Below are 23,892 nucleotides of genomic sequence, written 5' to 3'. Positions count from 1 at the left end.
TATGCTTGAAAAATTATCCGAGGCATAAAAAGAGGGTATAAACAGAGAATCCAAAGTCGGAACGCTCGTAAGAAATTCATGAACCCTAAAGGTCACGTGAGCAGACTGGAATTGTCCTTATGAAGCATGCCACAGCAGAAGGTCTTTACATAGATTTTCAATTCAATACCTGAGATATGCTTTTGCAATGGGAAGTGGTGATGCCTTTGGTCGCTCTCTCTCACTTTCTCGCTCGCTCACTCTGTATTTATATATATGAAAGTGGATGTATGTGTGTGTTTCGACATAATTCTGATATGTCTAGAGCAATTTTAACCATATTTCTTACAATCTGGAAAAGAATACTGTCGGGATACATATTAAAAATGCTAGTAAAGGATCGATATTAGTATCGAATCCATAGTTTCGTGGTCGCTTAGGTAAACAGTTCTACTTTCAATTCAAGTCCAATTAAGCTCCCATTAGCATCCAGGGTGGTTACATAGCGACAAAAAAATATCGAAATCAACCGATATTAGAGTCGAAGGGTAAGTTTTCAGTGCCGCATTTCCCATTAGTCCAACTAGGCCCGTGCCTAGAGGGCAACATATTTGAAGAGCCCAAAGTTTAAAATTTTATTTTTTTTCGTATGAAAAAGTTTTAAAAATCGAGAGCAAATATACTATTTCATGAGCAATCCTCTTTTACTATTCTAATATATTTAATGATAGCGTAAGAAATCTGAAAAAAATTCAGAACATATTTCCCATTTATTTTTTGTTACGTAGTTGTAACTGTAGCATCTAGTGAGTGGTATTTAACTGCAATAAATTCACTAATTAAACATATTTGAATTAAGTTTTATTTGTAAGTTAGGGATCAAGGGGCGGAGAAATATGTAGTTATTGGGGGGGTTTCGGCACCATTATACAACGTAATCGTTGAGCCCTAGTTCAAATAAGTGAGTTGCACACGTATTAAATTAGCACAAAAACTGCAAATGTTGCTTTGTTCGAATGCATTTATTGTATAGTTAAATCTAGGCTGCTTACAGCCATCTTACTACCATATGTTATATCGTTGCTATCGTTACACAATCAACATTCTATGATACAAAACATTTATATAATTATAACTTCTTAAAATATATATAACTTCTTCTTCTACCCTATATAAAATAATTAAATAGTTGGCTAGTTTATAACACCTTTGATTAAAATATCTAAATGGTGCAGGTACAGAATAATACATGCATGCCGAATAATACATGTTGTCGTTCTATCTTTATTGTTGAGTTGATTTTAGTTTAGTGTCCCGTTCAGCAGCGAGGCTATATGAGACGTGGACCTACTGATTAACGTGGAATCTGAACCACATGAGCTCGCGCCGGGAATCGAACCCGAGTCTCGTCTTTTAAATGAAACAAGACATGTTAAAATCAAAGATGGAGTGGGTCAGTGGGTCGGTTGGTAAGTGGGTGAAATGGGTCAAGATTTGTGAGTGGGTCAGTGGATCGTGGGTCAAAAGGACGTGACCTACTGCGAAACACCACTCACCGTGACTCACACGGGCGCACCGGATGGCCACCCTTTTAGTCCAAAAATATTTCGTCCAAAGAACATTTCGTCCAGAGACATTTAATCCAAAGACATTTGGTCCAAAAGACAATTCGTCCAAATGACATTTCGTCCAAAAGACAATTGGTCTAAAGGACATTTCGTCCAAAGGAGAATTGGTTCAAATTGCATTTCGTCCAAAATACAATTGGTCCAAAGGACATTTCGTCCAGGGATGTTTAGTTCAAAGCACATTTCGTCCAAAGAACATTTGGTCCGGTAACGCTTTGGGGTCAAGGGTTTGTTTCTATTAGAAGAGTAAAAGTGATTCATATAACATTATGACTCAGTAGCTTCTTATTTCTAAAGGAAATTTGAAATAGAGATGTATTCCGCAATTTTCATTTCGATAGAACAAATAATGCTGAGATATTCAGAAAAACGTAAACGCCTGAAAACAATATGGCCGAACAACAGGAGTGAGGGAAAGGTTGCAGTGTGAAGTATGTTGCTGTAATAACTGCTAACATGACATCTAAAATTTTCATGTTGTGAATGAAATAGTTCTAAAATAAGTACCGGTAACTAAAATTAATGGAGTTTAAATTTGAGTAAGCTAAATATTAGTTATTCAAACCCTTGTGTTAGAAAAGTGAAAAATTATGTGTCAAGTATCTTTGAAGAAATACTGAGAATAGAAAAATACACATGTGTGAAATATATTCTTACACGAAAGACCTTACTTTACATAGGGTCTCTAAAATGTCTACCCACAATTTCATTTGCTTTGGTCCACTACTTCCTGCGCTATTACGGTAATATTTACTTTTTTTTCGGAGGAGGCCTAGGCCCCAACAGTGTTTTCCGCACAAATTAAAACACGTTTCGTTTATTGTTTTGCGAATTGTCCCTATACGAGGTTTCGTTGCAATTCTCCATACTTTTTAAGAACCTCTGACGTATAATTATTTGCACTTTTGACATTTCGTAATCAACAGTTTAAAAGGTCCGTGATATACGCAACCGCTTTTTTTTTTTTTTTTTTTTTTTTTTTTTTTAAGGAAAATACGAAACCCAATTGCCTTAATTTACGTCTACAATATCTGTGCACAGTTTCATTCAACTCTGTACACTTCTTCTTGCCTTTTAGGCCTCAAATTTCAAAATTTTGGGTGGGGGATTTTGTCCTTAAAACCGTTTTTCCTCAGAAAATAAACTCGCATTCGTTTATTTTTTGCGTATTGTCGTTCCAATGTGTCGTTCCAATTCTTCATGTCCTTTAAGCACTTCTGACATACTGTTATTCGCACTTTTGATATTTCACGATCAAAGTTTTGTAGGGGTCTGTGTCCCACCCAAACCTTTTTCTTTTTTCAGGAAAATACGAAACCAGTATTCCCTTATTTTATGTCTACAATATCTCTGCACAATTTCATTCACTTTGGTTCATTTCTTGTGACCTTTCGGGCCTCAAGTTTCAAACTTTTGGATGGGGGCTTTTGCCCCCTAAAACCGTTCTTCCACAGAAAATAAGAAACGTGTTTATTTATTTTTTGCGTATTGTCCCTACTCAAAGTTTCGTTGCAATTCTTCATGTTCTTTACACACATCTGACATACAATTATAAGTACTTTTGATATTTCGTGATCAAAGGTTTGGAGGGGTCTGTGTCCCACGTAACCATTTTTTCCAGGAAAATACGAAACACGTATTCCCTCATTTTATGTCTGCAATATCTGTGCACAATTTCGTTCACTTCGGTCCACTTCTTCTTGCCTTTCTGTCGTCAACTTTCAAAATTTTGAGTAGGGGTTTTTGCCTCCCCTAAAACCATTTTTCCGCAGAAAAACACGTATTCGTTTATTTTATGTGTAGCATCTACCTGCCTATTTTTTTCAAAATTGGAGTGTTACACTTGGGAGGTATTACTTGTGAGTCATAATGTTATATGCATCACTTTTACTCTTCTAAGAGAAGCAAACCCTTGACCCCCAAGCGTTACCGGACTAAATGTTCTTTGGACGAAATGTGCTTTGAACTAAACATCCCTGGACGAAATGTCCTTTGGACCAAATATCTTTTGGACGAAATGTCCTTTGGACCAAATATCTTTTGGACGAAATGTCCTTTGGACCAAATATCTTTTGGACCAATTGTGTTTTGGACGAAATGTCCTTTGGACCAATTGTGTTTTGGACGAAATGTCCTTTGGACCGATTGTCTTTTGGACGAAATGTCCTTTGGACGAAATGTCTTTTGGGAGAAATGTTCTTTGAACCAATTGTGTTTTGGACGAAATGTCCTTTGGACCAAATGTCTTTTGGACCAAATGTCCTTTGGATCAATTGTCTTTTGGACGAAATGTCCTTTGGACCAATTGTCTTTTGGACAAAATGTTCTTTGGACAAATTGACCTTTGGACCAAATGTCCCTGGACCAAATGTGTTTGGACTAAATGTTTCTGGACGAAAATCCTTTGGACGAAACGACCCCCAGCTACCCACCGCCCCATTCTGTTCAGCGCATTGTAGACAGCACCTTCTGAACACTGGTGAGCTTGTCTACATTTTACTTTCAAGATCTCCATTTTTCTTCTTTTTTCATTTGTTTCTAATGAAGAAAGCTCAGGCATTTTTGGATTTTGATATTTGCAATTGTAAGAGTGGCAATAGCAATAGGAGTTCAATTTTGAGATACAGCTTGTGAGCTTTTAGAGGAGCTAACTGTTGGAAAAAACATTGAATCACCTGTAATATATGAATTATTATACCTAGTATAAAAAACTGAAAGTAACTATGTCTGCGTGATTATCACGGTCAAATTGCAAAGTCAAATGAAACGACATTTGGTATATAATCAGGTCCCAATCCCAACTGGGAAGTTATCATACGCGTATCACTTTCATTATAACACATATACTTGGTAGGGAGTAGGTGTCCGAATTTTTGCGAAAAACTGAGTATCTTACAAGCCGTTCAACTTAAAGAGCTGAAATTCAGTATATAACTCTTTAATAAAAATAAACAGAACGTGTCCTGGCATTTTTAAAAATGTGTTTTATGAGCGAAGGGGGGTTCTATATATTGGAAATTGGTAGTGGGTTGATTTGTTGTAAAAATGATCGAAAACGATTGATATTAGTTGAGGAACTAATTGAGGAATGAAAACTACAGTCCTTTGCATTTTATACCCACTGCTTTCTATTATAATAATTGCTGAAGCTGGTGTTTAATATATGGATCGTTCAGAGCATAAGGCAATCAAACCATAAAGTTGTGAGAAAAATTGACATAACATTTGTATTCCAAGCCTAATTTCATGGGCATTTTAAATTAGTACGGCATGCTTAATTATATGGAAAACTAGTTTTTCTTTCTTTTTTTCTTACGTTGGTCTATTTTATCTTGATTTGATACTTTCAAATTTCATCCTGTTTTCTACTGAAATGTATATGTAAGCCAAGAAAGAAATAATTATATATGATAAATTTAAATTCATCTTAATTTGAAAGATGAGAAACACTTTACCATTGTATATCGTAAAGGTCAGATCCACCGGTATTTTAACAGAGCGGTGCTTGAGCGATTGACGGTAGGAATTCAAACTCCGATAAGTGAAAATTTCACAGTCTTGTTTTATTTCAAGTGTAACCTCTTTAGTCAATGGGGAGAAGGACATGGATCATGGGTCAGAGTTGATTACGTTGGTGGGTCGGAGTTGGTCACGATGGTTCAGAGTGGTTCATAGTTGGTGGTGGGTCCATTCTGTATTCTACCATTAATTTCATAATTCGAAATCACCCTGTCCTTTAGCTTAAAGACACAATCGTGGAACGTAGAATTTAATATTAGTGATTTAATAAGCCCATAATGGGTCGCTTCTTGTTTTACCTTGGTGCATTATACTTTTGCAATGGTAAGACAAGTTTTTACCTATTCTGGGTAGTTTCACAGTTTCACATTTGTAGAGGTGGTCACGGAGTTTTCAATGAAGGATTTATTACCATCTTGAACGCTCGCTATTTTGCACAAGTTAGCATAAAGACTCGAGACTCCTACCATTTTTAAAAAAAAATTTAGTAATACTCTTAAATGACATACTACTTGATTCCCCTTGCCATTTTCAAATTTTGAGTTGCACCCCTCCTGAGACCCTCCGGGGAACCTTGGGGCAAATCTTTTTCCTCGATACGGGGTACCTTTCAAATTATAAAATACATGTTTTCCGGTGTTGACATCTGTTTCATCGTTTCAGACTTTTATTAGTGTCAACGGGCTTCATGGATACCATGCTTCTTTATTCTCTTAGTTTTCAGATACAAGCCCCCATGCCGTAAGCGTCAGTGGACCACCGATGCGCAACTGGCGGCCTTTCGCCAAAAGTTGGATCCCGCAACTACGATCCGTGGTGGCCCCACTTCGGTTTTAAAAATTATACCACCAGCGGCAGAGACTCGACGAAACGCCAACGAACCACAAAATTCCTCCCCCAAAATATGTTAAATCGCCCATATGCTTGATTTGTTTATATTCAGGTGAGTGCAAAATACACTAGGGGAAAAAGCAAGTATCCCAAGGTGGGCGCGAACCTTCAACCTTAAGTTTACTTGCCGCATATTCTTCTGACTTTGCCACGGAAACGATGAAGAAAATCTCGCTTGTAGAAGAATAAATTGTTGAGGTCTTAATTTAGCCAATCAAACAAATCCCTCTATCTTGAGTTCTGTGAGATGGTACTGTAAACCATTTCGAGATTTATTGCTTTCTGGTGGGGTACTATCTATGTGCAAAATTTGAGAAAATCGCCGACGCGCACCTTCGGAAACTCTCCTCTTGAGTGCAATGTTGACCAGAGATGGTGTGGGTCAATAAAGCCTTGATCCACAACATACTGACCCAGCACACATCGTGACCCACAATGACTCAACACCCAACGTGAACCATTCACCCACCATGACCCACTCTGAACAAACCACCAACTATAAAAAACTCTGAACCATTGTGACGAACTCCAACCTACTAAAATGCATCGTCATTAAATTTGATTCATTATCCACACCATCCTCTTTACTGACTTAAGAGGTTATATTTGTACTAAACCAATTTTTTCCAGTAGTTAGCTCCTCTAAAAACTCATAGCTTGCATCTCAAAAGCCAAGTAGTAAATCCTATTGCCATTGTTACAACTGGAAATATCAAAATCCGAAAGAGCCTGAACTTCTTTCTTCATTATAACCAAATGAAAAAAAGAAGAAAAATAGAGATCTTGAAAGTAAAACGTAGAGAAACTTGCCAGTGTTCAGAAAATGCTATCTAGAAGGCACTGAGCAGAATGGGTTGGTGGGTCAATGGGTTAGTGTGAGTCACAATGATGGTGTTTCGTAGTGGGTCACACCTTGTTGACCTACGATCCACTGACCCACTCACAAATGTTCCATTTGACCCACCGACCAACTCAATCTCTGATTTTACATTTAGTATATCATTTAAAAGACGAAACATACATCTACACATTTTTTCTCGATTGCGAATAGCCTTGATAAAAATATACGAGTTGAGATGGTAATTTCTTCTTAAGGTGAGAAATTGATATGATTAAAGAGACCATCTTGAAGTGGTTACAAACTACATTCCAAAGTTATTAGAAACGCTTTCGCGACCTCAGAAAACTATTACTTCGACAAATATTTAAGTAAGTTTTTACATTTTATTAATCATATCTCCAAGCCCCTCATCCTGTGAAGATGGGGATGACTTTGGATATAACGCCATTGAGTGCCTCACTACTCATCTCAACGACCCAGAAAACAATGGATAACACTCTACAATCAGTCATTTTACACTATTTTTACATGTCACTCCTCCCAACTTCCATCCCTTGAGGTATCTGAATTCCACAATATTTTTTTTCTTAGATTGAAAGTAATATGTCTCCCATGTTAGGTAAAAGTTGCTCCAGACATTCCGGAGTTTCACTGGAATATACACGTATACATACATCAAAACATTTAGAGCTGTGTGAGCAATGCTTTCGATGTTGCTCCTGTAAATTCAAAATTCAGGTGGCATAGTCGCTCATACCAAAACGTGGCATTCAATAACATTGTGTTTGTAATAGTGTCACGAACTCAAACTATGGATTTGACACTAGAGACATTTTATTTTTCATCCTTTATCGTCCGCCATAATAATGGGTGTTGAATCGATTGAATTGATTTTGAGTTTAACGTCCCGTCAGCAGTGAGGCTATATGAGACGTAGACCTACTAATTAACGTAGAATCCGAACTACATGAGCTCTCTCTGGGGGCCGAATCTGGGTCTCCCACACCGAAAGCGTGTGCGCTATACGCTTAACCACAAAGGAGCTTTACGATGAGAGTTAAATTTGGACTGTAGGTTGCTTTCGGAGTTGTAATTATTAATTTCTGCAACAACGAGAACTATGGATTCGACACTAATATCGATCGCTTTTACTTTATACATATACATACATACATATATATATATATATATATATATATATATATATATATATATATATAAGAGGCGGAGAGAAAGGGGCCACATCCATATACAAAAGCCTTGCAGATTATTGAACTGAAATCCTTTGGAAAGAAATCCTATTCTGCCTTCTTTCTCGAGTATAAATAAGTCTCTTAGACATGACTTCATGTTCGTAAATTTCCTGTTTACATGGTTTGGGGATCGGGAGTTTTGTGTCTGTAACGAAGATTGGAGTTTGTATAATAATTTCTGTTTATACCCGAATAGTCTCTTTACCTTTCAGAAAGCGTAAATCACTTGCTGTAAAGAGAAAATTCAGAAGTAACTTCCGATGACAAATAGCTGCAAATAAATACACTACATAATTTATTCATTGAGATGATATTATTTTCTTAATTTGTATTTAACATTCACATAGGCCTATACCATAGAATACCAACGTACTGTGAACACCTGTTATATTTTAAACATAATAATCACTACGTTCTGCAATGATTATATGTTATATATATATACAACTGACGTATTTTAATGTAATTATTTTATATAATTTTTCATGCATTGCAGAAAATAGAATTTCATAAAAAAAAAAGCATTGGCCCACATGTGAATCGAACCCTCAACCTTACGATTTATAATCCATCGGCGTACCACTGAGCTAACACAAACGCTTTTCGAAAAATAGTTCTAGCGGTATATATATCTGTATTTAAGATAATAATTACATTCATATCCACTGCAAATGCTGTTTTTGTTCTACTTTAACTTTTATTTTAGTACTCAGGAGAGAATAATGTTCTATATCTTAACTTTCACCATTCTTTTACATATGGAAAGATTCGTTTACGTATCTAAATGTTCCATTAAGTATGGAGAGCAAAATGACAAACAAGCATGTGCTGACATAATACGAAGTTTCGAAATATTGTATGATTAAGTATTTCAATCGATGTTGCTTTTTATATATAATTGGTAACAAGTCTTATTATATTTAAAAGAAGAAAAACACATCTGCAAGATTTTTCCCGATTGCAAAGGTTGGCTTCGAGGTTCGAACCTGGTTTACTTTTTCCCGAAGATACCCGAAGTTGGACTTAGAAAATTTTTGCCTCGAAACAGCAATAAAGAATGCGCTCAACCTTTTTGAGACAAGGTGTACACTCCTTGAAACTGAAAAGGAATAATAAAAAATCAGTACATTTATGTTGAGGTTATGCGTAAGCATGTACACAAATGAAGTCGGTAATTATGATATTAACACTATCAACCGTTGAGTAGTTTCATCGTCTAGCTCCGATAACTATTATCAGATCCGAATCAAATTTATATGAAACCACCGCGAAAACATACCTTTTCAAACAAAAGCTAAATCAACAAAATTAGTGCATCTATTTAGGACATGGGGGTAAAACAATATTAACCTGAATTTTAAAACCGAGTGAGTTGGTTAGAGGAAAATAATGATAACACTCATGTGAGCTGGGTTGTGGAAATAATTCAAGTTAGAAACAAGAGCGTGACGAATATGCTGTTGTTTCAAACATAAGAATCTAACAAATCATGGCACAACACACCTTGATATGCTTAATCCAACTGCAACCTATTATTCTATATTGTTGTGTTGCTTGATCTATAAATCCCAAATAACATTATTACTTCAAAATTGCCTTCATTGTACAGAGCGTATACTTTGTTTCCCTGACTTAAAGAAGTTTTCAATACTTTCTCTGATTTTTTCTTGATAAAAATCAAATTCTCTGATTTTCCAGGTCTGTGGAAACTCCGATATGTTAAAAAAAATGATACGATTTTACTGTTTGTACTTATAATAATCGGTAATAATTTTAAAATTCGACATACTGAAAAGAGATATATGTTAAACGACCAAATGTTAATAAAAATTTTAAAAAATAAAATAAAATAAAGCAACAAATTGTTCAACACATACCTAGTTAAAAATTTTTAATAAAGATCCCTAGATTCAGAACAAGACAAAAATTACATTGGTTAACAATTGTAATAGGTCTGTTCTAGATTAGGTTATTAAGAAATTACAATAAAATGACAACATAAGGCAAATGATAAACAGTAGCTTCAAATATTTTAATAGTATAGTATTTTTATAAGTAACGTCTAATAAGAAAGGAAGTTAACATCATCTTATCTATATCTTTGGTGTTTTTGTAGCTGTGTTTATCTTAATCTAATATATTGCTGTATTTGGCTGATCGCTATCCCTGCATCACAAATAAACAGTTATTATTATTATTATTATTATTATTATTATTATTATTATTATTATTATTATTATTATTATTATTATTATTATTATTATTATTATTATTATTACGCAGAAACAAGCGAAAAATTCAAATCTTACTAACTCTACATTTGGTAACACTAGTGTATAGTGAACGTTCTGCTGCATGAAAGAACAGTAACATTTGTAACATTTGTTAAATGCAAGACTTGTAATTTGAATAAAAATTGAATTCAAGTCATTGATGCGTGTACGAAAATTTTTGCATGCAAGAAAGTTAAGAAAAAATCATTTGAATGACGAAATACAACAAATTTTACATAAATAGAAGTTACAACTGGACCAGAAGAAAATGTTTAAAAAAAAGTCTTTGTATAAATAGTTTACTTCATTTGATTGTTGCCTTTTAACATGTCTCTTCCTGTATTTTATTTGAGTAACCCAATGTTGTTCATGCTTTAAAAAATTGTCCAAGTTTTTTCGATTCGATTTCTTTTTCGTCATTATTTTACTCCTGACTTCATAGTTAGAAAGACGAAAATGTTTTAGTCGCAATAAAATTTTATTATTTTTAAGATGATTAAGATATTTTGTTATGCAAATCCTCTGTGTATTTAATAAATATTGTTTAGATAAATTTTAATTAAATCTCTAAGTTTTATATATAAAATTTTATTGCAGGGTTAACTCAAGGTTGCAACTTATAAGATGCAAAAGTAATTTCCTTGGTCTGGACTAACCTTAATGGTACACGTCTCTCATTTAATAATTGCCGAAATTTTCAAATTGGAACTTCCATCTTTGTGAATGGGTTTTCCTAAAAGTATCGAACCACTCTGAAGCTTTCCTTTGAACTCAAAACTTTCTATATTAGCAGACGTAGTATACGATTACGATCTTGAGACTACAAACAGCACTAATCTTCCTACCTGTGAATAAGACATTTCTTACTGCTTTGGCTTATCACAAGTATTCATAAATTAGTACTCCATTATCACATTTTTCGCATAATATTAGTTTACTGTTTATAGTCTCTGTAGTGCATCTGCACTAATCTAGAAAGTTTAGAGTTTAAGAGAACTTTAAGAGTGGTTCTATGAAAGTTCATATATTTGAGTGCAATTCTGATAATACCGAGGTATTTCTATATATAAAATAGTTATTTTAAGAACAGTCCCCGGATTTACAAATTATTAATGTGTTTTTATATAGTGTCCTCGGATTCATTGGAAAAATCTGAAAACTTTATTTCATTTCTAGAAAAAAGATACTTGTAAGATACCATAACAATTGATGCCATAAGATAGAAGTCTGCACGGGCTCGGACCTTCAAAATATATATTACGTCGGTCCCGGGTCGGACTCGGGCCGTAAATTTTTAAATATACAACTATATTTCTCGGGCCTTTTCGGACCTAACTTTAGTGTAGAGGTCATGTAGAGTATTTCTGTAGTAAATATACTATAGAACGATATTTATTGCACCATTCTTTCTGAAGAACTTTTAAAGTACAACTGTAAAATTAAACCTCTGATTGCTGTAAATAAAAATACAATTTTGCGTTAATTATTAAGTTTTGCAGTTCGGGCTTATTTCGAGCTCATTTGATTATTGCACGAGCTTGGGCCGGTCTCGGGCCTAAATGCTAAAACATATTTCGGACTTGGGTCGGGCCTCACATTATAAACTCACGGGCATTATAAACTCACATTATAAATAATTCCGGCCCGTGCAGACCTACTTGAAGTTTGCATTCGATACTTTAAGAAACTATCGCTGAGGAAGATGGAAGTTTCCATTGAAAATGTCGGTAATTATTAAATGATAGGTATATACCAAGGTTTACCAACGTTCGTGTGTCAGTTTAGCTCCTGAAATTGATATAAAAAGTTATAATTGTATAATTAAAATAACATAAGGAGTCTCAGTCGGTTCATGCCCAACAAATGTTATAAACCAAAATGTACAATCTTTCCAGTGTACAATCCAATGAATATACAGTCCTTCGACTTAGAAATCAGTGTAGTACTCAATTTCCTTCGTATTAAATATTGGAAGAAAAGAAGAACCTGACCGAAACTAAATATACAATTATTAATATGAATAATGTCCAGGTAATCATATTTTTAATATTACATTCAATTCTAGTATATAGCATCAAGAAGTATAATTAATTATCCATAGTTGAATATATTCAATATTATTCAAACTAATTTCAACAGATTTCACGAAATCCAATGAAACTTCAGGTTGACGAAAAGTCATATTAGAATTTCCACTTGCTTTCCAAGTTCGATTTTCTTCAATTAATTTTTATCAGACAGAAAAACATGATGTCTTTCCAAAAGTATATAGTAACAACCATTAGGAGTTGAAAAGACTTAAAATTCTTTGAAAACTCAGTAGAAAAAGTTATATAAATAATTTCAATTTTATTCTTAAACAGTCAGAGAAGAAAATCTTGGAAATACAATGGATAATACGAGGAGAAGTCAGAAAATAAGTTTCCCTCCTCCTCTCCCGATATATCATAAAGCAACGGGGCAAAGAAGACAATGATTTAATGTGAGAGTCACTTATATATCATTTGGCGATATATGACCAAGATCCTGCAGATTGTGCTATCGCAGGACTAGCAGAAAGTTTGCATGAGCGACCCATCCTATGTCCAGAAAGTATGAAGAGAAAAGGCGTGTTTTTAACTCGTGATCAAAGAAGGAAATATCAGACACTGACAAGATTGCAGTATGCTATTCGCAGCAAGCGAATCTCCTTCTGGACGACAATTTGAGACCACACTCGGCGGTGACAACACAAAAGCATCTTGCCGCTTTTGGTTGAAAGCGCTTGGTCCATCCACCATACAGTTCCGACCTCGCGCTCAGCGACTTTCCACAATTGAAGAAGGGTCGCAGCAGAAAGAACTTCGAATCCATGAGAAAGTGAAAACAGTAGTAAAGATTTTTCGTATGGAGAACATGGACTTTTCCAATAGACCTTATAAAGTGGTATGACAAATGCATCAACGTCCTTGATTCTTACTTGGAAAAACAAAGTAAAACTAGTTCTTTACTTTGCAGTATATTATTTATATTATATAAACACTGTCCATAGTTGCCAGGGAAAATTTGTTTTACGACTTATTCTTGTATTTGCAAGAAAGGAGAAGTCTGTGAAAATTAAAATGTGACGAAAATTAATAAATGGGAACAGAAAATAATAAGTATGTGAAACGAAAATAACATCTTTCATTTATAGTTGATAAGCGGAATTTTATGCGCATATATTATATTTTACACCTGTTTTATGTAATTTGCACAAAGAATGTGACTTCATTATTTTCTGTTAACGCAGTTTTCCAATTATGAACAGCTAAACTTAAATGCAACCTGCCCTTCTTAAAACTTAGCATAGCCAATAACACGCTGTTGTCTAATTACAAGTACTTTATAAGTTTTTTTCTAATTTTGAAATAAAATATTTTTTAAAATATTTGTAACATATTTGTGACATAGACCAAGGAAACGGTCTGTTTAAATTTTGCTTTTCTTTCTGCTTCTTAACAGTGTTTGTCGTTAAATTTGTCCCCTTTCTGAAAAAAAATTCTTTTTCTGATATCCGAATTATCATCCCAGACTGGGACTTTTTGCAAAAAATAATACAGCATCTTACTCATAAATCATTAACTGTCTTACTTTTGCCTGATCAGCATATCTATTACTCTTATCATGTGGAACAAGATCCTCCCCTTTCCCCCGGAATTTAGAACTGAGCTTGACGATTAAATCATTTCTCAATCAGCCAATTTAAAGACACATAACAAAACAAGAATTTTAGGATTGATAAAAAAAATGGATCAAAAGATTGTGATCTTGACCAATAATTAATTTTTGGATCAGGGGCCACAAAATTTTTGAACGGCCCCTAAATCGAGTTTTCGTATTTTCTGCGGAATAAGCACATCATACTGAGCTAAGTGATAGTTTGGGTTTGGGTATATTATATGTAGTCCTCCAGGTATAAGTCCTACAAGAATATTTTTGATTGAAATATATTGGATGTTTTAATGCGTTTTTGGGTGAGAGACCACAAAATTTTTGAATGGCCCCTGAATTGAGATTTCTTATTTTCTACGGAATATTGGATTTGGCTACACTATATATAGTTCCTCAGATATAAGGCGTACAAGAAAATTTTTGATTGAAATATATTGGATCTTTTGATCCAATAAGAATTACATTTTTAAAAAAAAAACACTAATATTGGATAATAGAAAGAACTTTTATTTTATGAAGAAAATCTTTTCCTGATATCATAGAAAATACCACTACTATGATATACGTTCAATTAGACGGTTTAACACAACTTCGTGATAAATTACTATCTTAGGAAGAATATGTTAAGGAATTAGCTTTATGAATATATTTTTAAAGTTATTTAAAGTTCCTTAACATGCCTTTCAACAACAAATATTCAAATACTATCTGCACGAGGTACGATGAAAATGAGTTGAGTTAGGAATTGTCTGCTGGAGGACAGATTTCATTTTTGACCTTTTTGGCATCTTATAGGCGGCACTTTTATTTTTTGTCAAAAAGTTGGGGGCAATGCCCCCATGTCTCCCATATCTCCGCCCATGACGATCAGTCAGTCGTAGAACACTTCGCTCTAGTGCAAGTGGTTCTGATTCAATCAAAGACCATGTGAGCTCGCAGTGGACAATATAGTGTCTCTTAGTTTTCTCGGGATCTCCCCGTTTCCTCCCACTCTTTAGTTGATCAATTCTTCCATAATCTATCATTTTTATTAATCATCCGTTTATTTTACTATGGACTATAAGCGTAGGTCGTTAAAGTTTTCACGCCAAATACTATCTAATCTATATCTCTTCTTTTTCCCGCCGAACTGAACAACGGAGATTGCGTTGGAATGATATAGTAAGAAACCATAAATAAGTTAAAACTGAATACCTTGTGCGGTTTTACAAACTGTACTATGTTTTATTTTTTAAAAAATCTATGTATATAATCTGTTACTTACCCTCGTTAAAATCAAAGCATGAGATACCTCGATTGACATGGAAGTCATATCGAGATTTTGTTCCAGATACTTCAACGATACACATGGAGTTGGTACTACAATGAGCGCACGAGATGAAGGAGCTCAAACTTGGCCAATACGCTACTTTTCGAACCCAATCGTTATGAATCTTGTTAAATTCATTTACAGTTAGTCCTTTTATTTCACCCTAGAAGAAAAAAAAAAATAATAAGATTTCGCATCTCTTATTTATGTGCTATTTAAAGCTATAAAGCAAAATAAATGGTACTTATTTCCTCGGAAAAAGCATATATTTTGAATACAATAAACTGTAGATAATCTTTTAAGTTGATTACCTACATTTTCTATGAAAACAACAAAAGCATTTACTGTTACTCTTTGGACACGTTCGATTAAAAAAGGAAAGAAGGAAAAAAAGCAATAATGACAAACATCGAACTCAGAACAAGGAAACATCTTTAAATAGATTTTCAGTTTTCGATCTTCAGCTTTTTTTTTTTTTTTTTTTTTTTTTTGCTATTGTAGTAGGAAGAAAGAGCAGTATACTGAACAAAATATTTCGAAAAGAAGAGATGGGATGATTGGCCACCTTATGAGACATGGAGAAATTACTCTACTAATTATGGAGAGAATGGCGGAAGGAAAATTACCTAGGGGAAGGCCGCGATTGAAGTATACCTAGGTACAGACGAAATAATACAAGATATAGGGAAGAAAATATACACGAAAATGAGAAGTTTGGCTGAAGATAGAGAAAAGTGAAAAGCTGCGCCAATTCAATCGAAAGATTGCTGACCTAAAACGACCAATCTGACCTTAGAATTAATCTAGCAAAACTTATTTGTACGAGCGTTAAATTGACCTCTCATGTTGGGAATAAGGTAAACAAAGGTTTTGTACTTACTTTGTACAACCTACACCCTTTTGCGCGGCCACTTCCACAGTTTATCTAACTTCTTCCTACCAAAGTTTTCAGAGTTCTTTGAGAATAGGTTGTAATCCACAATTACTGAACATTTCGCTAATCTGCTAAGATGCTACTTTATTTCAAAAGTGAGTCAACATGAATTAGTTACACTATTCAGCTCAATTAGTGAGACAACTTCTAGTTAGAAATTGGAAAGTGCGAAATAACTCTGCATAAAACAATATTCTGTTGTATACAACAATTCATGAATACATCTAGTTCACCTAATTCTTCAACTCTCTAGACATAAAAACATTTATTCCCCTGACTTTTAAAATCAAATAAAATTATTACATAACAATAAGTGGGATCTTCAGTCATATGATAACACTACACAAACAGGTTCCATTGTGTTTCTAATGATCATTGTAATTTTCAATGAAGGGGAGATTGAAATGTAAAAAAGTTGAAGCTAGCCCATCAAATGGTTCAAATCTCACTTACTTTTAACTATAACAAGAATTTAGAATGGCTAATTTTGTTGAAGGTATGCAGCTTCATCATTTACCAAGAGAATTGACTTTTAAAAAAGTGATGCAGACAATAGAGTAACATGGAGGTGAATAATAATAGTGTCAATTATTCCTCTTACAAATATTAAAGCTTATCGCTCTTACATCTTTGGGATACGGGTAAATCCATAACAAATCAATAATTGCTGACAAATTTATTGTTTTTAAATTTTATTAAACAAAGCTGCACTATATTTAGAGCTGAAAACAACTATTCATTCATTTTTTAGATGTTCAGTTTTTCTTTGAGCTGCCATTTTGTATAGGAGCGTGATTCGAGTTTTTACTTTACAAAGGTTTGCGGATAACGACGTAACTTCGTTATTTTTGAAGATATTGATTTCAAGAAAGAAAAAAAAAACACTTGAAAGAGAATTAAAGAATTAAATGTATAACATTTTATGTCCAGTGCACATTTCAGCTTACCACATTACAAAATACCTTTAAAATATTGTTGAATGTTTGTTGAATATTCTTGCACTTTAAAAACGCAAATTGTCATTATTAACCGGATTCAAACGCCACTGTATGCCATCCAGACACTTTGTTAGAGTTAAGTTTAGTTCCATCAAGCAAATACAGACTTTCAATATTTAAACTCTATTTAAGTTACCACCTTTTTAATGTTATTTCACATTTCTCAGTATTAGAATGATTTGTTTCCTGAGATAGTTCCTGATAAAAGGGGATCCTTTATTATTACACTATCTGTGGCTTTAAATTCGTTAAACGTTTTGACACTCCTCATCTGTGAAGCCATTAATAACGAAAGATGAAAGAAAATTGGGAAGGTAGTTAGTAAAGAGTATATATTTCAAGGTACCACTCCAGTATCTTAAGCTAATATGACTATTACGAAATTTGAATCCAGAACTCCAGAATGCGAAGCGAGAACTTAGCTATTCATCCATATCTCATTGTTTGTTTGTAATTTCACGTCTTTTCAGTACTGAGGTTACGTGGGATTCAAATCCAGTATTACTACCTAGAAGCGAGTCCACGACTTCCGCACTAAAGTTAAGACATTAACTACTAAACCACAATATAGCTCATAATTACTTACTCTCCTTACCCCTCTATCTTCTTCCTCTTTAATTTTACTATATTTCTTGGGATGTTAAATTGAATATGTTGTGATATCTCTGAATGCTGAATTTTCGTGGAGAGCACATTCAACACCTACTAATATTATTTTCTTCTGCAAATTTGAACCATTTGTACCATACTTCTTATGCATTTTACCAAAATTGCCTCACCACTATACTTTTCTTCCATTTTTAATATTTCCATTCAAAGGACTTTTTAAAGATGTGTAATTCAATGAGCCAATTCTACCATAGAGAGAATTTCAAGAAACTAACAGTAGGTGTTTCTTTTAAAAACTGAAGCTTGGTTGTTTATATTCTCGCGATGTGCTCGGGCAGCCTGCCAAATTAAACTTGTACTCACGACTTGTTCTTATGTGTGAATTCTAGTTGCCTAAGATTGTGTGAAAATGCCTGAGAATTTTAATTTGAAGATAATTATTGTATTTTCACTCAATTTCACAAAAGCTTCATAATATTTCCTACATTCCTACAGAAATGAAATTTTTTTTATAGGTATTACTATATTTCATATGTTTCTCAAGTAGCTACTTAAAGAGTAATAATGTTCTTTTGGCGATAATAATTTCTTTTTCTAAATCTGAAGCATTTTTAATAAACAAAAGTGACTAATTCCATTTTTTAAACTATGGTAAAATTCATGAAGCAAATAATTATTGAGATTCAAGATAATCTGTTATAACTCTCCAACTTAAAGGGACAGCATCATCGAGTCGTTCATGTTGCCATCTATTGAGTGTTGCCTTTAAGCAGAGGTGTTTCTTTCTTGTGCCAACAGATATCAACTCTAGTTTTTCTATTAAGCCTGCCCATGTACTCATTGCTTCAAGTTTAAAATACTACCGTTAGTAGGTCATAAACAATTTGTGTAGAGAGTCTGTTAAGTTCATGATAAGGTTTCGCATCTACTTGGCACGAGATGGCGAAAAACCATATCTCTTGTGATTCCGTCCAACAGATAAGTTATGATACGATCTGACACTTTATCCAGTCGAGCGAATTTTGGAACGCAAGTATTAATGTTCATTAAAACTGATAAAGTCATAGTTTGTACAGCGTACTTTGGTTAATCACAGGAGGTGTAAAAAGCATGTTTTTAAGACGTCTTGTACTCAAGAAAAGAAAAGTCCATATTTTTAATTATTACTATTTTTTATTTTATTCCCTACGGGAAGTTTTTTTTTTTTTTTTTTTTTTTTTTTTTTTTTTTTTTAATAACGAAACTTAAATTTCTGCCGTTCTACAGGCTATATCTTCATGCCATACGTGACAAGGGCCACCAGCGATTCATTTTCATTATAAATTAAGAAGTTTTTTTTTTCGTGGAAATGAGTTGTTATTCTGAGTAAGGATCAGTTATGTTTATTAGCATGAGAATCAGCCATATATTGATAAAATAAGACAAGTAAGTGGTTTGTACGACACTTCCTAGATGTTCCCACACACGAGACGCAAACGTGAAAGTTCGTAACATAGCACTTATGGATTTGATGTTCCTTAACTCTCTTTGCTTCATGAGTGAAGTTCAGCCAGTTGACTACTGCAAGTTGAAAGATCAGACTACTTGTATGCGAACATCACAAGTAAAACACTAATCCGTTTGGCCTGGTGCCAGTATTGCTGCCTTTAATCATAAGTTTTCCTCACATTACTAGTTGTATAAATAACTAATATAACAATAATTTAAATGTGATAAGTTCAAGGTTAAAAATATAAATGACTACTATAATAATAAACTTGATATGGTAAGTTCAACGTCAGAAAAAATATTACAAAAAGAGACAAAGAAGAGTACCTCAGAGCGGACACATTATAGATTCATAATCATAGAAGGAAAATGGGAATTCCAGATTTTAGTTCATATTTTTTTGGAATTTTCCGTACTTTGGTCACTCAGCAGAAGTATGACGACCTGGAGTGTTATGTAATTGTTTTGAAAATTGTGCTAAACAGCAAGTGAGGTCGAAAGATCTAAGATGCGCGGGATATATCGCTTGTTCAGGATATAGGAGCGGAGAATAGCTCTGTGATTCTAGTTAAAATGCCTTTGAGTAAACTACGAAGAAGGTAAACTAATAATACAAAACAGGATCTTCGGGAGATCGGTAATAATTCTGATAATGACAAATATTGTTATTGATGTTAATGATTTTTAAATAGCTGAATTTAAAAGCATATACACACAGTAAGATGAAAAGACATACTTTTGTTTGTATATCAATATCAATCTCAAAAGTTATATATATATTGTTTACAGTGGCGTAACTAAGAGCTTGGGGGCCACCCCGCAGACAACGTGAAGTGGGGCCCCTTCTCTACGTCTACTTCACGATTTGGGGACCCATGATGGCTTGGGGCCCTCCCGCAATGCGGGGTCTGCGGGACCCTTATTTACGCCCCTGATTAATTCTCGGATTCGCGTATATATTCAATATTTTTCGCTAGTCATAAACCACCAGAATGTATTCCCAGGAGCAGCAAGTTGTGATGTGCAATGTAATAAAGAAAAAACGAATTATCTTTATACTCAAGTTCTATGGAAAATTGTAACTGAAAATCCCAAATTATTGGGGCTCAGTAACTAGTAATGTTATAAGTAGGCTACCTATCAAAAAGCATCATACTAGTAATATTTAGTTTCAAACTTTGAAAAACAAGGTACAAGTAATTCATAATTCTAAGCTTTAAAATTTTAACTACTAAAATGACATAATTGACTTTGATCCAATCCAATAATACAGTAATTCTCTGTATTTTATTACAAATTAATTGCTGTAACAGAAATATATATCGACAATATCCGCAGTGGTAATTTTTATATAATTAGCGTTAGCCTTAAAAGGTAAAGTTTACGAACAATATAAAGTATGTCGCATCAATACAAAATTATTATTAGATTTATTCTAATATCAGTCGAATCCTCTTTCCAACTTAAGGACAAAAATTCGTAACGTCACCTCTTTCCACTCCACTCCTCACTCTTTCTCATCCCTATGTCGATGGAAGATAGACATGGAATTAAGCGACATCGCAAGTTCCGTTATTCATTTCAACGACCTCTAAACTGCGGATTGGACACTAACATTGGTTATTTTCCATTTTAGATGCAAACCATTTTCTACCCCTTCCCCATCTCCCATACTGATGGGGTATTAATTTGGACCTAAACAGTATCAGGACTGTCACTATTTATCCAGAGACCCCCAAAACTATGGATACGACACCAACAACAATCGTTTTGTATTAATTGCATATTTCACCCCTTCGCATTCTCCCGAAGGATTCTAAGACGGTCTTACCTACAAAGTATTTGTTTCTAGATTGTAAGTCACAACCAGTTTGGGAACTTGCTTCAAGCGTTTCAGAGTTATGCTGGAACATACACAAGTAAATTTATATATGTATAAAATGGTTCCTTGCTCCCCCTTAAAAAAAAAAAAAAAAAAAACTTTCAAATACGCTGGAACGTTTATTTTTAATAAGGAATTTATATACCAAGCAGGCAGTGCCGGATTTACGTAACATATGAGCTAAAGCTATAGCTTAGGGCCCCAAAGTTCAAAGGAAACAACTGGATGTACATTTTCAAAATATAAGAAAAATAATAAATAAACTAAAATCTACTTATAGCAACAGTGCTTCGTGTTGTATAGACTCCTGTAATGTAAGTAATGGACCCTCTTCTACTAACCTGCTTTCTAAAAAATATCATTAGCATTTCTGTATATAAGATGTCTACGTTCATCTTGATACTTAAAGGGCTCCATTACCTTCAATAGCCCAGGGCCCTAACAAACTTAAATCCGACTCTGCAAGCAGGGGTAAAAGTGGATCTGAAAAAATAGGGGCACACGTCGTCCCCCGTGCCTATCTTTGCACATTTTTTTCTTTTCTTTCTTTTTCTTTTCTTTTTCTTTTTCTTTTTTTTTTTTTGCAAAGTGAAGGGACGCCATAGATATTTTTTGAAGTGAGGGAACGACGTCCACTCGTGTTCCCCCTCACTTTTATCCCTGATACCAAGAGTCATCTTCCCAGCTTAAGAGGTTCCTGAGAGACTCAATTTTTCTCATAAATTATGAGACCCGCATCTCGCTTAGAATATGCATTTTAATTAAAGTAACATGATAAAAACTCATTCGAGGTTAGTAATAACTACATCTAAAAAATAATTTCAATCCGATCAAACATTTTTTTCCCGTCATTTGATTGTATTAATGTGACATATACAATTTCCTAGGGCAGTTCTGGTTTGTACTTACAGTACATTTTAGAATACGTACCTTCAGAACATCCTTATACATAACTCTTCGAACATCAGTACTTGAGAATTGACTAAAAATTAACTTCTTTTTTCCTCGGAGGAAAAAGACAATTACATTGCCTCCAATATCACCCAACACGATGAAAGAATCTTCTGCTGGATTTTGTGCAAAATAGTAATACATTGTATTCACAGGGTAGTTCATGCAGTATATCTTTAATAAATGTACAAAAATAATAAGCTTAAGATGAGAGAAATTTTAGGGACTAAAAATAATTGTATTGAGAATAATCAGCTACCAATAGTTTGATTAAATTATTTTCCTCACTATCGTACTATTCATGATCTAAATTTCAGGGATTCCTTACTTTTTTTCAAATATTTAAAAAATCTTCAGTAATTTTTAAAGTAAAGAATATCAATAATGTACTATCTATAAATGTTTCTATAATCTTCAGATTCTATTTTACAATTAGTAGAGTTTAGTATACACTCTACGTTTGTAACATTGAGTGTTTCTTATATGTGGTGATGTCAGCTGAAACCTGTTTGCAGACAAAATCTCCGAAAGTACCAATGGCATTTAACTACCTTTTATACACAGTGTAAAGGCATCCAAAATGTGTGTTTCACAACATTTGAATTGCTTACTGCAGAAAGCAAACATGTCCACATTCCGTAATGTTTGCAGGAGAGGCAAAAAATGAAGAAAACTATCTTTACTATATTTCCACCATAACTTGAAAATTGGAGTCATCGTGATGCCCATTGTTATTGAGCGGATAAGTGTCATTTCGGCGCTAAACGATCCATTGACCTATTACAAACCATTATTGTCACAAAAAAGAAAATGTGTAATGTTGGACATGTTTGTTTTTTGTAGTAAATTGTTTATTTGTACTTCAGAAGAGCTCGCCACATGTGTTCAAATATTTGTTCCATTGAGTGACCAATCTACAATATCCGTGTAAAATTTGGAAGGTTAGCGTTCCAATTATTGGCAGACAATGACTTCATCTCGTCATCTGAGTGAAACTTTTGGCCTTCCAACACCATCTTTAAAGGACCAAAAATGTGAAAGATCAGGGCTGCAGGGAGAGTGATGGAATATTTTCCAATTGAATCTTCGGAACAAGTTTTGAATTTCGCATGTAACATGGGGACGGGCATTATCGTGCAACGCGATTACCTCAGAAGTAAATTAACTAGGTATTTTTTTAATGGATGCGGAAATGCAGAGTCAAAGTCGCACACTAGAGTTCGGCATGAAAGATTTCTCCTTGTCCCTTAAAAATAAGCATGATTGGTCCATAGTAGTCAAAGAAAACGGTAACTATGACTTTCCTGCAGATGCTTCTAGCTTGAATTTCTTTGGACGTGGGAATGATGAATGTTTCCATAGCAAATTTTTGAACTAGGTTCAAACTGCTGGATTCATGATTCATCCGCAGCAACAATGGACAACAAGAAGTCTTCCCCCTCCAACTGGTAGCACGATAAATGTTCAAGGGGACACGCCACAGGCTCTAGTTTTTGTCTTTCCGTCAACATCTTGGAAATCCAGTGTGCACACACTTTGATATCCAAGATATTTCAGAATCTTTTGAGCAGTGCTCATATTGAATTACTCGGTCGTAGATCAACTGCTCAAGGGTATTCTCACGAGTAGCTTCAGCTTTTGCAT

At 34.2% G+C, this 23,892-nt stretch overlaps 1 protein-coding gene across 3 annotated transcripts in view; it reads right to left on the bottom strand.

The window, feature by feature from the left end:
- Positions 1–23,892, bottom strand: part of LOC145690356 (WD repeat-containing protein on Y chromosome-like) — a 156,901-nt gene that overhangs the window by 69,056 nt on the left and 63,953 nt on the right. For all 3 annotated transcript variants that reach the window (XM_081765172.1, XM_081765173.1, XM_081765174.1), the window contains 2 exons: positions 22,228–22,422; positions 15,342–15,549 (listed from right to left, as the gene is read on the bottom strand). In XM_081765172.1, the coding sequence (XP_081621298.1) occupies positions 15,342–15,549; positions 22,228–22,422 (403 nt within the window). The remainder of the gene's footprint in view (positions 1–15,341; positions 15,550–22,227; positions 22,423–23,892) is intronic.

The sequence above is a fragment of the Thermobia domestica genome, chromosome 7, assembly GCF_964235325.1.
Source record: "Thermobia domestica chromosome 7, izTheDome1.hap1.1, whole genome shotgun sequence".
Taxonomy (NCBI): Eukaryota; Metazoa; Arthropoda; class Insecta; order Zygentoma; family Lepismatidae; genus Thermobia; species Thermobia domestica.
The sequence above is the reverse complement of the archived record's forward strand: the minus strand, read 5'-3'. Positions and strand labels throughout refer to the sequence as shown.